General features: G+C 35.2%; 1 protein-coding gene across 1 annotated transcript; it reads right to left on the reverse strand.

Moving 5' to 3' along the window:
• Nucleotides 1-3032: 3032 nt before the first annotated feature.
• On the reverse strand, nucleotides 3033-13120 carry LOC139738686 (COP9 signalosome complex subunit 4-like). The gene is made up of 10 exons (XM_071649317.1): nucleotides 13047-13120; nucleotides 11479-11558; nucleotides 10767-10918; nucleotides 10038-10141; nucleotides 8940-9093; nucleotides 8169-8319; nucleotides 7076-7246; nucleotides 5878-5993; nucleotides 4402-4486; nucleotides 3033-3619 (listed from the first exon to the last, which is right to left on the reverse strand). The coding sequence occupies exons 1-10, from the start codon at nucleotides 13118-13120 to the stop codon at nucleotides 3489-3491; spliced, it is 1218 nt and encodes a 405-aa protein (XP_071505418.1). The 3' UTR covers nucleotides 3033-3488.
• Between the last annotated feature and the right edge of the window lie 218 nt (nucleotides 13121-13338).

Raw genomic sequence — 13338 nt, forward strand, 5'->3', positions numbered from 1 at the left:
TGTACACAACATGGTAAACTATGTGTTCATTTTGGTTCTTTTATATCTCCCACATACAGTAGGACCTATCAACCATGACTGTACATAGCAAGTTGTTTGTCTTCTGTCACATTGCGTAAAGTTTCTATAGATCAAAAATACCTAATTAGGATGCTTGTTTATATGCATTAATGTAAATTCACTAATTTCATATGTTTTCCTTTGTTTAGCATAGTGTTGATCTTGTTTCAGTGGGGTTAGGCATGTCAGGTGTCCACTTACCCTACAAGCCAATTGTATCATACCAGTTGTGCCTCATGGAATTGCAAAATTGCTGTTTGAACATGTTCAATAGCATAACGAATTATTAGTCTTAGCATGACCATATCAATTGAACTTGCAATGAAAGCTTTTCCAAACTAATTTGTTTATTAAAAGTTGGATGGACTGGGGTTCCACAATTATCATGTTTTACTTTATTGACATATGCATTTGAATTGTCTACTTCATATTCAAATCTTGCAGTCTTCCCTTTTTCTTCCTTCTCCATGATACACATATTCACATCATTCAAAATGATTGTGTGAGTGCGAGTGTGTCTGAGGGCATGTGTGCCTTTGTTAGTTTGTGTGTCTGGATAGAACCTGATAATACATGTACAATCAACCTTACTTAACCATGCGTGAGTTGACGGTTTCTTTAAAGTCCCCTTCTCTTTGTATTTTATAGATTTTAATCTCTCATAAGTTGAAATTGAAGCTATTTCTTCAGTCCCAATACAGCCAACTTTGCGTAAGTCAAATTCATTTTGACTGAAGAAATAGCTTCGACTTAGAGAAAATTCAACTTATGAGGGATTAAGATTAATAGATTAGAGAGAAGAGGACTTCAAAACGACTATTATTCGACTTAAGTGAGGTCGACTTAAGCAAGGTTGACTGTATTTAAAGATTGACTTAAAAAGGTTGTGAAATGAAGTTTCATTGGAAATTTGTTACCAGTAATGTACAGGTGATGGAATGAATGGCAAGATATATTTTTGTTGGTTTTTGCCTCCTTTTTTTTTGTTGTTAATGGTACTCCTGTGCACCTATGATTGCTTTATGACAATCTGTAGTCCTACCCAGCGAGATTTCACTATCTATATACTGTACCCTTATGTGCTCAAGTAAAGTACTACAGACTGCAAATTGCATTTATCTGAAAGAAACTTTACTCATCAATTTACACATATATAATACATACATCACAAGTAGACAACAATTACTTTTTTCAGCTCGTACACTGTATAAAATGAGACAGCATCTTTAACAAAGCCACAGACTTCATAGCCTAGTGCACGCTAGTTAGTCTAACAACCATTTCCGTAACAAGTGCTGAAGAGTCCAACATCTTTAATCACAGAAACGGTTACAAATTGCATCTTGGTATATCCTCTTGTTCTGACCAAACCATCTGTTTTGCGATGTCAATTTACTGTTTGATTTCCTATTTACCTAGTTCAGCATCTGCTTGAAGACGATGAACTTTTGAAATAAATGGTACAAACAACCATGACAAAAAAGGGAAAATCGTTACACAATGTATTTTGGGTGGGAACTCAAATGCATATAGTAAACTGATTATACAGACAGTCTCTTCTCATCTCATGTCAACAGAAATGATCTGACAGATTGACCACAAATTTCAGTGAACGTACTCCATATCATCCTACAGGACATTTCTGTAAAATCATTTAGAACTTTCTTCATGTCACATGTAGATGGACAATCATAAATGAAATTGTGCTTTGAAAATGCTTTGCTATCTTTATCAAGAAAGAGAAAAGATTTACAACTTTAGTTGAATGTGACACAGATGATTCTAACTTGGACTATGGTTTAGCGTTTCTACTTTATAAATATTGATATCTGATAAAATTTGAAATCTCTTTCAGAAATAACCATTTGAGTGTGTACCATTCACTTCACAATGCAAGTGATATCTGTTTGGACTAAAATTAAGCAAACATGCATAATGTGTCAATGTGAATAGGGACAACTAGACTGCTTGGTAGTCTTCAGCAAGGAAAACAGTTTTTCTTCTCTCTCTCTTTTTTTTGTCAAAGGGTTCATAATTTCCATTGATCAATGCCATGGCACAGAAATTGAAACATGAATCAATGGCAATAACTTTAGAGGGTGAGAAAGCTGTTTCTAGTTTGCATCTGGTTATTGAAAATGCATAAATAACTAGAAGCTTTAAAATGCTTCAGGTCAATAAATGAAATATTCCTCTACATGATAACAATACAAGTGTAATATGTCTACAGCAGCTATGTTTGTGGATGGCCTTTAATCATGAGATCTCATCCATACCTGGTCACCATTGTAGATCAATGTCTAGTTATACCACTTTTGCAAATCCAGCATTGCATCAGGTTGCACTAAAAACAACTTGAATTTGTACACCATCAACAATAGTCAGATTCAGATTACCGTAAAAGTGGACATTTTTGAGGAGTGGTATTTTTCGAGCATTAAAGGACAAGTTCACCTTCATAAACATAAGGATTGAGAAAATGCAACAATATTAGTAGAACACATCAGTGAAAGTTTGAGGAAAATTGGACAGTCGATGCAAAAGTTATGAATTTTTTAAATTTTTGTGTTGGAACCGCTGGATGCGGAGACTACTACAGCTTGTGAGTCATATGCGTACAACAGTATAAAGAAAATATAAAAGAAAATTCAACATACTTTCACTTTTTTCGCATAATGAAAGAGCAATTGACTTGCCTCTTTCTAAAGGCAGGGGGAATAATATTACCCATAACATTTATCGGTAACGAGTCAGGGGAATGTGTACTTTTTTCAAAAGATGGAATTTTGTGAAATTCTCTTTATATTTCCCTTATATTGTTGTACGCATGTGACATCTAAGTTATTCATACACTGCAGTAGTCTTCTCATCCAGCGGGTACTGCACAAAAACTTCAAAAATTCATAACTTTTGAACGGATTGTCTGATTTTCCTCAAACTTTCAATGATGTGTTCTACTAATATTGCTACATTCTCTCAATCCTTATGTTTATGAAGGTGAACTTGTCCTTTAATAACCACAAGCAAAAACTACCATGAAAATAACGGCAGGCAAATATCTTTGCTCACCATATATGTTCTAGTACAGTGGTCTCCCGTTATAATGAAGTACTCAGGACCGGCAGTTTTCTTTCGTTATATCAAAATTTCGTTATAACCGAAGAAAGAAACAATAAACAAAAATTTCGTTATAACCGTGTTCGTTATAGCGGGAGTACACTGTATTTAACATCTTGATTTGAGAGAGTTAAAAACGTGAAATTCATCTTACGTGGCCGAGGGCAAAAAAAAAAAAAATAAATAAATAAAATACAATACTCACACAAAAATATCAACTTTTACAGTACACATCATTTCTGTGCTGACGGATTTCTCACATGAAGATTAAAGGTGGAAATATCTCTCCTGCTCTGTAAGCACCTCGCAGTTCACTGCATCTGGTTCTCAGACATGGATGTGGTCCACTCTGGAGCAGTCTGGACGATCTTCTCAATGATGTTGTTGACCTGAAAACACAGACTCTGGATCTGCTTGTCCCATTGGGGCAAGACATCCGTTGCTGGTAGGAAAAGTACAATATGAGTCTGTTTACTAATACATAACTTACAATATCAATAGAAAAAAAAAAGAATCATCCAGAGCAAAACATTACATGAAAGAGATTGTAATATGCACCCACGGTGTTTTAACTATCATTGGAAAGTCTATTCTGGCAAGTAAGAGAAAAGACGATAAGTTAATGAGCAAGTTTTGACAACATGACATAACGGGCAGTGACTGGTGGAAATCTGGGGGTAAATTCATTAAAAAGCTCATTGTTCCAGCTGACACAAAGAAACACATAAACAGATTCTGACTACTCAAATTCTCCCATATTATCTAAAATGTTCATGAAAGACCTGAGAAAGCTATGGAAAACAGTACAATTGATGTTACATCTATGCCTATTTTTTTTTTCTTTTTTGGTGAGCTGAATACAGGCAAACTTGGCAAATGGACATCTATCACAAAGCAGAAATATATTTGATAAAGATGAGTATAAACTTAATTCAACCAGTGATGCTCAAACAGTGAGATATGTGTCTGAAACAATAGTGCATCGAATAAGGTGTCTGAAGACCTCAGTCAAGTGTAGTTATGACAAACTGTTTGGGATTAAGAAATTTGTTTGCTCTGTTGAAATTTCGTTGCATGAGGATGGAAAAAAAAACACACAACAAAAACATCCTAATGAAATACACACATATTTCAAACTTTGAAACTAATGAAATACTTTGGTATAATGAGATTTTGTTCCATCAGTATTCATTACAATGAGTATACTATAGAAAGCAGACTTACATTCAAAGTGAACAATGCCATCAATCTGATCAATATAGCCATTCATCCTGCCTTCTGAGATCATCTGGGAGGCAATTTTCTCAGCCTGACAAATAAAAGAACAGAAAAAAAAGAACATCCAGCAAATTACTAAGAAATGTCAGCTCTGAATGTACCTCATTAGAAAACCAGGACTGCAGAGATCAAATGTTATTTTCACATTCACCACAGTGTTGATTAACCCTAGCAAAAAAATATTTTACAGCAAGTTATTCCAAAAAGCTTGTTAAAGGTGTCGGCAATCATAGAAATTTTCACAACTAACCCATTGATCCTGGTATTTAAGGCTTGACAAAAAGTAATCAAATACTGTACTTTACTGTCTGAACAATACAATGTAATACACAGAAAATACAGTGCATATTCTGTGTCATCTTCTGAAAGCATCACCAACACTGGATCACTTCAAACAAAATTTGAAGACTTTTCATATTTTGAAATCCCTATGTATGCAATGGACTCATACCGTCACTGCCTAGTAATTTGAATATATGTGACCCTGCATCACAAAACCAACAAAAAGTCGCCAGACAGGGATTTTTAGTTAAGAGCAAATTCTGAAAGAGCAGACCTTATGCTTTAAAATGATTAAAATGGACTCTCCTAACCTATCCTAATACTGGAAAGAAAGCACACACTCTGGAAAGTGTAAACTGAGAATAAAAGGCTCTGAAGTACAGGGTCTATTCAAGTGCTTAATCTTTATCCAGCAGTGCTAGCTGTGCAATGAATGGAATAAAAAACAGGACATTAACCACGGTAGCAACAACAATGAAGGGATTATAAGATTAAGCTGAAATTAAAGATGCTTTATTAATACATTCTGTAGATGATTAACGCCAACTTTCAAAGCAGTAGCGTCATTCCTTCCAAAGTTATTGGAGTTGAAAGTGAAGAGTTTGGACAGGGTTTATAAGAAACGAAAAGAGGATTCAATGAGAAACACCTAATCACACTATTATACCAAAAAGTGTTCGAGAAAAACTGCTAAAAATACAATTTCCTGTTTGTTTTACAATCCCAAACTTTAGTATAATGTAGAAAATGACTCGCACTTTCAAAAAATATGAAAAACTCAAGATTGGCTGAGTTGACCCATTTCACCTATTTACAGTTCTAACACAAAATCAGTGCATGTGACTTTTTGTTGGTTTTGTGATGCACAGTCACATACATTTTATCTCCTATGGTGACCAGGGATGACATCTTATAGCGCTTTATATCCAGTGGAAAAGGCCCTACATAAATATCAACTATTATTATAATCATTATACACTTTGAGGTCATTAAAAGAGTGACAAAACGGGGCTTGTTATCAAGTTTTTTCATTCTCTTGCATTAAAAAAAAACAAACAAACATGAAGTGGGTGTAAAACAATATACATTATCAGAGCATTCTACCTACTTGAAAAAGAAAAGAAAATAAGGAATGTATACCTTTGGAGGAGGAATCTCAAGCAAAGAGCCAAGCTCTGCAAATGTGATGTTGTTGTATAACTTGCTAGCTGAGAGGAGGTTGTGTTCAATCACAGCCCTGTCAAGTATACTTGAGCCTGATGAGAAAAAAAAATATGTCAAAGAGAAATAATTACTGAAAATTGCTGCACATTCATAGTCTCTATGCTTGTTCTGGGCATTAGATAATGGTGGATACACTTGTAAGAATTACATGATATTCCAATCATGGAACTCCGCACCTACATGACTGAGAAAGTAAGGCAATTTGTAAAGAAAACAAAACCCATATGGATTTCATCAGATATACAGCAGAAGGGATTTAGCTCCATGGGTTGGATACAATTCTTACCATTCCACTGATTTTACTGGTCATAGATTGAAGAAATACTCTCTCACAAAACTGACTATCTCCCCATGACATCACTTTCCATCCATTGTTACATAATATTCTATTAACATTACATCACTTCACTAGTGCAATGCAGCCTGAACGTGCGTGAAATCGTCATCAAATCAAATCACATCATCTCATATCATTCCTACATGGCATCACCACATATCATTATAGTAATATAACATGTACTCAGACAATGAATAGAAAACACTTATTATTAAATCTTGCAGCAAGTATCAAATCACATCAATTTCATCTAAAGAATGTTCCACATCATCAAAACATCTCATCCTTCCAGTGTTTACACTAATCATATCACATGAAATGACATTCAAACAACAGACCAGTGAAAAAAAAAATAAGAAAGTTACATAAACAATAAGAAAATTTCGACATCTATATTTTAAAACAACATCTATCAATGCAATGAACATCTCTACTGGACTTGGTCATGAGACCAACCTCATTCAAAATATTTTTTGTGTTTCAGGCTTACTCTCTTCACTTTTCTTTTGCATTATCCTATTTCTGTTAAACACTTTCATTATACACTGTCATCTTGCATATAATCACTACATTTCCTCCTCATAACCATTAGGACCACAAATCCACAGAGTACCAAAGTGTGATGTCATAGCCATTCATCGCCATGGAAATTGGTTCTAAAACAACCTCATCTGGCCTGAGTGTTAATGCCCTCACCTGGTTTCCAACCCACGCTGTAACAAAAGACTGTGACATCATCACTTAGGTACTCTATCATATTTTTTGAATGTAGCATACCGTCAGCTGTAGTAGCCTTCTGGTGCTCCTGCAAGACAGAGGCAAACTCCTGGAGTTGGTTGCCCCTGATGATGCGGTCCAGGTACATCTTCTCCAGAATCCCATAGGATGGGAGCTGCTGGCATCTCTCATCCTTGAACAATGTGGCAAGCATCCTTGACCTCTGCTGACCTGCGTCACAAAGTTTTACACCAAAGTCATTTTGTGTTGCATTTCTTTAATTTTGTTTTTTCTACAGTATGAGTTTCCCATCACCTATATATTACTTCAGAATTTACCCAGGAAAAACATCAGTGCATTTTAATTCTGGTCAAATATTTCATGAAAGATAGTAGTGATTTTCAAATTAGAGATTGCATACATGGACATGTTGGTGATGATGTAATCACAAGAATTTTTCACATAATTTGCAGTATTCTCGATGCAGAGTATGAGCTAATGATTCCAATCCCAAAGGCATAGTTTACCAAGGTCTCAGGGCAGGAACATCTCAATCCGATGACATGTTGAGATACGCGAACCACTGTTTACCTGGTAATCAATCAGGGAATTGATTTTACAAAATTTGACACCATTTGAATTTTTGCATAAATCTCTAGTCTGTGACACAAATTTTATGATGCTATTTGGTAACTTTAATTTCTTTCTCCTTGTCAGGCAGACATCATAGTGCCCCTTGCCAACCCCCCCCCCCCCAAAAAAAAAAGAGAGAAAAGAAATAAGAGGAAAATAGGTTTGCTTGAGTAATAGTTATATGAGAATGGGAGTGTTTGAAATAAATGAATGGAAGAAAGGACTCTTGCTTGCTTGTAAATGTCACCTGTAATTATTAAGATTTCTATGTCATGTTGCTATCTGTCATATATTGTCACAAGAGGAAGGAAATTTGTTCCCTCCCTTTAAAAAAAATGTAAACATACAAAATGGATGAAAACGGGATATATAGCAGGATGTCGTTCAGATGCATTAATGAATCATACCAAGGAAAAAGAGGAGAAAGGAAAGAGGTAAATAATGAATATATGATTATCACTGATGATAAATATAATTATCATTGTAAGAAGGTAAAGGGGCAGCACTGCTGCTGACTTACCAGCTGAAGCCAAGATGGTGCAGTGCAGGGCGTGTCTTAGGGATTCCATCCTCTCCTCCCCAGCTATGATGGTTCGGTAAGAGAGCTCGTTATAACGCTGGGCTGCCTCTATGAACTTTCTTTTGTAGTCCAGCATACGTGCATAGCACACCTTCAGTTCCAAAGGAAAATTAACAGTCAAGATGGCAACATTTAACACACACAAACATACACAATTAAACACTATACAAAATGCACTCATTCCACATGTAAATCAATAACTCAACTTCGGTGCAAAGTCTTATGTGCAAAAAAAAAAATAAAATAAAATAAAATTGCCTTTAGGCAAGGTATTAATCTGAGGAGTCATCATTTCTTCTTGAGTCAAATGGCATTTTATTATTCAATCTGGATTATCATGCTTGCTCATCAGTTATTCTATTCATTTAGATATGTATTAAAAGCTCACAGTAAACTGTGAAGCTATTTGCATCAAATTTGGATATCACATGCATATATTAAATGATTTCTAAGTAAAAAAAACATGAAATTTAACTATCAAAACAAATCTAAGCAAGTGTAAAAACATTATACAAATGGTTAAACTAATGTGAACTCACTGCTCAAAGTCATATAATTATCTAATGAGAATAATACATGCACTTATAAATGTAGCAATATTGGGAAGGCAAGTGTACAAATTCTGTGATCAATAAAGCATTCATTTTACCTCAAGATGACATATAAAGTATCACTAAGATTCAGATTCAATACAGTGATGGTTAGACTGACCTTATAGAGTATGTGAAGCTGCTCATTCTTGGACTCTGCTTGCAGCATGGAGGCTCTCTTGATGTAGACCTCTGCTTCAACTGGGTCATCATCCTCAAGGTACAGTCTTGCTATCTTGAGGTACGTCTCGAGTTTGTAGTCGACAGGGTACTGCCTGGATAAACATGTGAGTAAGCATGGATGTTGCAAAACAGGAATATTGAAATATGTGACTAGTCTTCAGAATGGATATATAAGAAAACACGCAAACATAGTATATACAGTAAACCTCATCTAAGGTGATATGTTTGTCACGATATGTAAGTCATCATCATCACAGATGAACGAGGAAGACTTTTCTTCTTCTTTTAATTTTCCCCCACACTCTAATTTGACAGAAGGTTTCAGAAGAGTCAGAAATGGCTAATCTCAGCGCAAGTCAAGAAGCATTACGCACAGACCATATATATGTATTTGACACTATCACACAAAATTCCTGTGAGTATCTGCATGCAACATGTTCCTGTGCCTTCTATTACTAGTTACAGAAGCTCCCAAGCAACAATACCTCTTAACTTACATGGGGCAATTAACACCTCCACTTGGGACAAAGAAATTATGTTAACACCAGTGATTTGTTGACTTGTCAATATCAATTTTCCTAACACAAAGAATCTCATGAGAAGTCCTTGTAAAAACTAAACACTAACCGATTCTTAATTTACCATGAATTATGATTTCTTAGAGATTGTTGTAGTTACCCCTCTCTCTCCCTCTCATTCTCTGTACAAACCATCTATCAAAATAATACCTAGCTACCTGCTTAATATTTACATATTTTTATATATGTACATTATATCTATTCATTTATCTACCAATTTGCATCTCTTTAATTCTTGATCTATCCATCAATCTATTTTTCTATCTATCTGTCTATCTATCTATCTATCTATCTATCTATCTATCTATTTATCTATCTATTTATCTATGTACTTGTCAATCTATCTACATGTATGTGTGCGTGTGCATGAGTATATAGATATACATGTATCTACAAGAATGCCAAATAACCATTGAATGATTTGAAAACAAAAAAAAACAAAAAAAAAAACAACTTACTTCTGGCCTGTCTCAAGAGGAATTCCCACAAGAATTCTGGCAGCCTCCCTCCAATTCTGTTCCTTTTCATAAATTGAAGATAAGTGTTGTCGTACTGTTCCCATCTGACATGAAGGAAATGGCATAGATCCAAACATATCTTAAAACACATGAGCAAAGAAGGAAACAACACACTGACATGGCATTTCATGAGAATTGGCATACTAAAAGTTCCTGTAATCAGATTTAATCCAAATATCCTGTAAATGGAGAGCCAAAATTATTTGATTCAAGGCTTGAAATATAGGGTGACATATCTATTGATAATCTATTGATACCCCTACAAATACAAGTTAGTTCACTACTGGTGCACTCTTTCACAGCTGACTATCTTGTCTGAGCATGTCTGCATGTAATCCTCTCCCTGTGAAAGGAAGGTACATGTAGTTGAAAGAGACCTCTGCATATGCATATATGCTGAAACTCTATCTCATGGGATGTGTATCTTATAGTAGTCAAGAACTGGTATCCAAACAGAACACAATTCGCCAATTTTTATACAATGCTTTCAATCCCTTAAAGTATCTTCTTCATGTACATGCCTCGTCTGCAAAATGCAAACTAATACACTGACTCCGCCTCTGTAATTAGTAAGAGTGGATGATAGAAAGAGTAATGTCAGAAAAGTGACCTAATTAAACTGTTATGCCCTCTGGAAAAAAAAAAAGAAGTTTAGTAACATAAAGTCACCTGTTCTTCAAAAGACACTGCCCTTGGATGAACCTTCTCCAAGAGGAAGTGTGACACTCTCTGTGACACTGGATCAGGGAGCTCAGGAAGCTGGTTGCATACCTCCAGCAGGAGTTGTCTGGAAATCACCAAACTCACACTCTCCTTCACCACTGGTCAACAGAAAACAAAATGCATACTAATACACTGTGACTCCGTCACTGAAATTAATTAAGAGTGAATGATAGAAGAGGAGTCATGACAGAAAAGTGACTTAAACTGTAATGCCCTCTGACAAAAATATGTTACACAGAGAAGACATGATTTTATCATGCACTAAACATACAAGGAAAATGAAAACTTACAAAAGAAGAGAGATAACAAAATAAGTACCAGTAGCAGTGACTGCACCCCTCCCCTGATAAGAATCAGTAATCTCAATAATTGATGATATAAACATAAAAAAGAATATTCCATAAATGTCATTTCTAAATGGATTTACACATAGACGGCCTGTTTGAATTCCTAAGAGGTAGTTCAGAGAAAAGAAACACCATCAACTTTCGTTTATTAATCCTGTGTTGTTCATTCTAATCTATACTAAGCTTACATGAGCACAGAAAAAACAAATTACATAAATTCAATGCAAATTCATTTTTGTACGAATGATAAACCCTACTGCCTTTATTAGAAAAAAAAAAGAAAAAAAAAGGGGGGGGGGGAGCTGCCTCACTTGTTTCAATGAAAAACTGCAATCCATTAACCAGGTCATCTTCTGCCAGCTGTAGAATATCATGCAAAATTTTTCTGTACCTGCAAAAGTGAACAGTCATACAAAGTCAAAAGTCATCATTATACAAATGATGCACAGGACAGAGTGGATTGGTGAGAATTGGATGCATGAGTTTAACTTTGGAACTGTTTAAACCCACGAGCGCAGCGAGTGGGTTTTAGACTGTTCCAAGTTAAACGGGAGCATCCAATTCTCACTGATCCACGAAATAGGCCTGTGCATCATTTGTGTTATAAAATGGGCCCGTAAATTCATGAAATACAACCGTTTTCCACATCATGCATGCGGTACACCTACAACACTATATAAGACTTGAGCCATGTGTTCGGATTTTACCGGATGCATGGCCATGCGTTCAGATTTTACCTGATGCATGGCTCAGTGTGGATCAGCAAAAATCAATGCATGACAATTGACCAATCAGTTTGCAGGGATTCTAAGCCCATTTTATAAGACTACATTACAGTCAATTACATCCTATAGATCCTAGGTAATAATACTGATTAGCAAGGTTGTTTCTCTTCTATCGAGATATCTACTCTTCTCTTCTGAGGCAGAGTGAATTAATTTATTTACTATAATTTTACTTTGTGTGAAAGTGGGAAACTGTACAATTTAAAGGACAAGTTCACCTTCATAGACATGTGGGTTGAGTGAATGCAGCAATACTAGTAGAATACATCAGTGAGAGTTTGAGCAAAATCGGACAATCCGTTAAAAAGTTATGAATTTTTGAAGTTTCTGTTCAGTCACGGCTGGATGAAAAGGCTACTATAGCTTGTGATGTCACATGAGTACAACGATATAAAGAAAGAATAAAGAAAATTCAACATATTTCCATTTTTCTCGCATAACAAAAGAACACTCGACTTCTCTCTTTCAGAAGGCAGGGTGAATAATATTACCCTTAACATACGTCAGTAGCAAGTCGAAGAAATGTGCACTTTATTCAAAAAGTAAAGTTTTGTGAAATTCTCTTTTTATTTTCCTTATATAGTTGTACGCATGTGACATCATGCACTATAGTAGTCTTCTCTTCCAGCAGTGACTGCGCAGATACTTGAAATATTCGCAACTTTTGAACGGATTATCCAATTTTCCTCAAACTTTCACTGATGTGTTCTACTAATATTGCTGCATTCTCTCAATCCTTATGTATATGAAGGTGGACATGTCCTTTAAGTTCTGGTATAAAAAAGAGACACAGATAGTAACTTTACAGGGAGGAAACCAAGCACATGCAGTCATTCTCTTCCTACTAAAACCGTGAACATCTTGTCATTGATTTATAATGTAAAAAGATGCAATGTGTGTGTGTATCATGCAATATCATATAAGATTACAACAAATATTTACATTGATGGGACTAGCTAAAAGGCCTTCATAGACGTGATATATCAAATACAATCTCGCAGTATCACTAAACAAGAGGACAAAATGTCTGAAAATATTCAAAATCCTTAGCTTTAAACACTCTGGCTTACAAAACATTTTATATCATGACGTACTTATCAGTCAGATCTTTAGGAGCACCACCGGCAGTAAGAAGAGCTGATAATTGTTGCTTCATGGAAGCTGCCATCTTGAACGAGTCTGTAATTCTGCGAAAAATTGGTCAGATACAAAATCATTTTTTCCTAGGTACCGAAAAAAATCAAATAAAATTAATATTTTGAAGTATTTTATATTATATAATGTAAGAATTTTGTTTGAAACTTAATTCTAACGTACAAAAAAATAACTATTTTCCATTTCTTTCGAGGCTACACTTTCTGATCCGTACCCTCAACATTATTACAA

This window comes from Diadema antillarum, unplaced genomic scaffold (assembly GCF_040938485.1).
Source record: "Diadema antillarum isolate AM-2024a unplaced genomic scaffold, OU_Dant_1.0 seq00000764_RagTag, whole genome shotgun sequence".
NCBI lineage: Eukaryota > Metazoa > Echinodermata > Echinoidea > Diadematoida > Diadematidae > Diadema > Diadema antillarum.

Bases quoted from the DNA above. Each gene is read 5' to 3' on its own strand.
- LOC139738686 (XM_071649317.1), bottom strand. From the start codon at position 13,120: ATGGCAGCTTCCATGAAGCAACAATTATCAGCTCTTCTTACTGCCGGT. The intron at 8,320-8,939 runs GTCAGTCTAACC...TTGGAACTGAAG, and splicing joins AGCTTCACATACTCTATAAG to GTGTGCTATGCACGTATGCT. The intron at 7,247-8,168 runs GTAAGTCAGCAG...TTTGTGACGCAG, and splicing joins CACCATCTTGGCTTCAGCTG to GTCAGCAGAGGTCAAGGATG.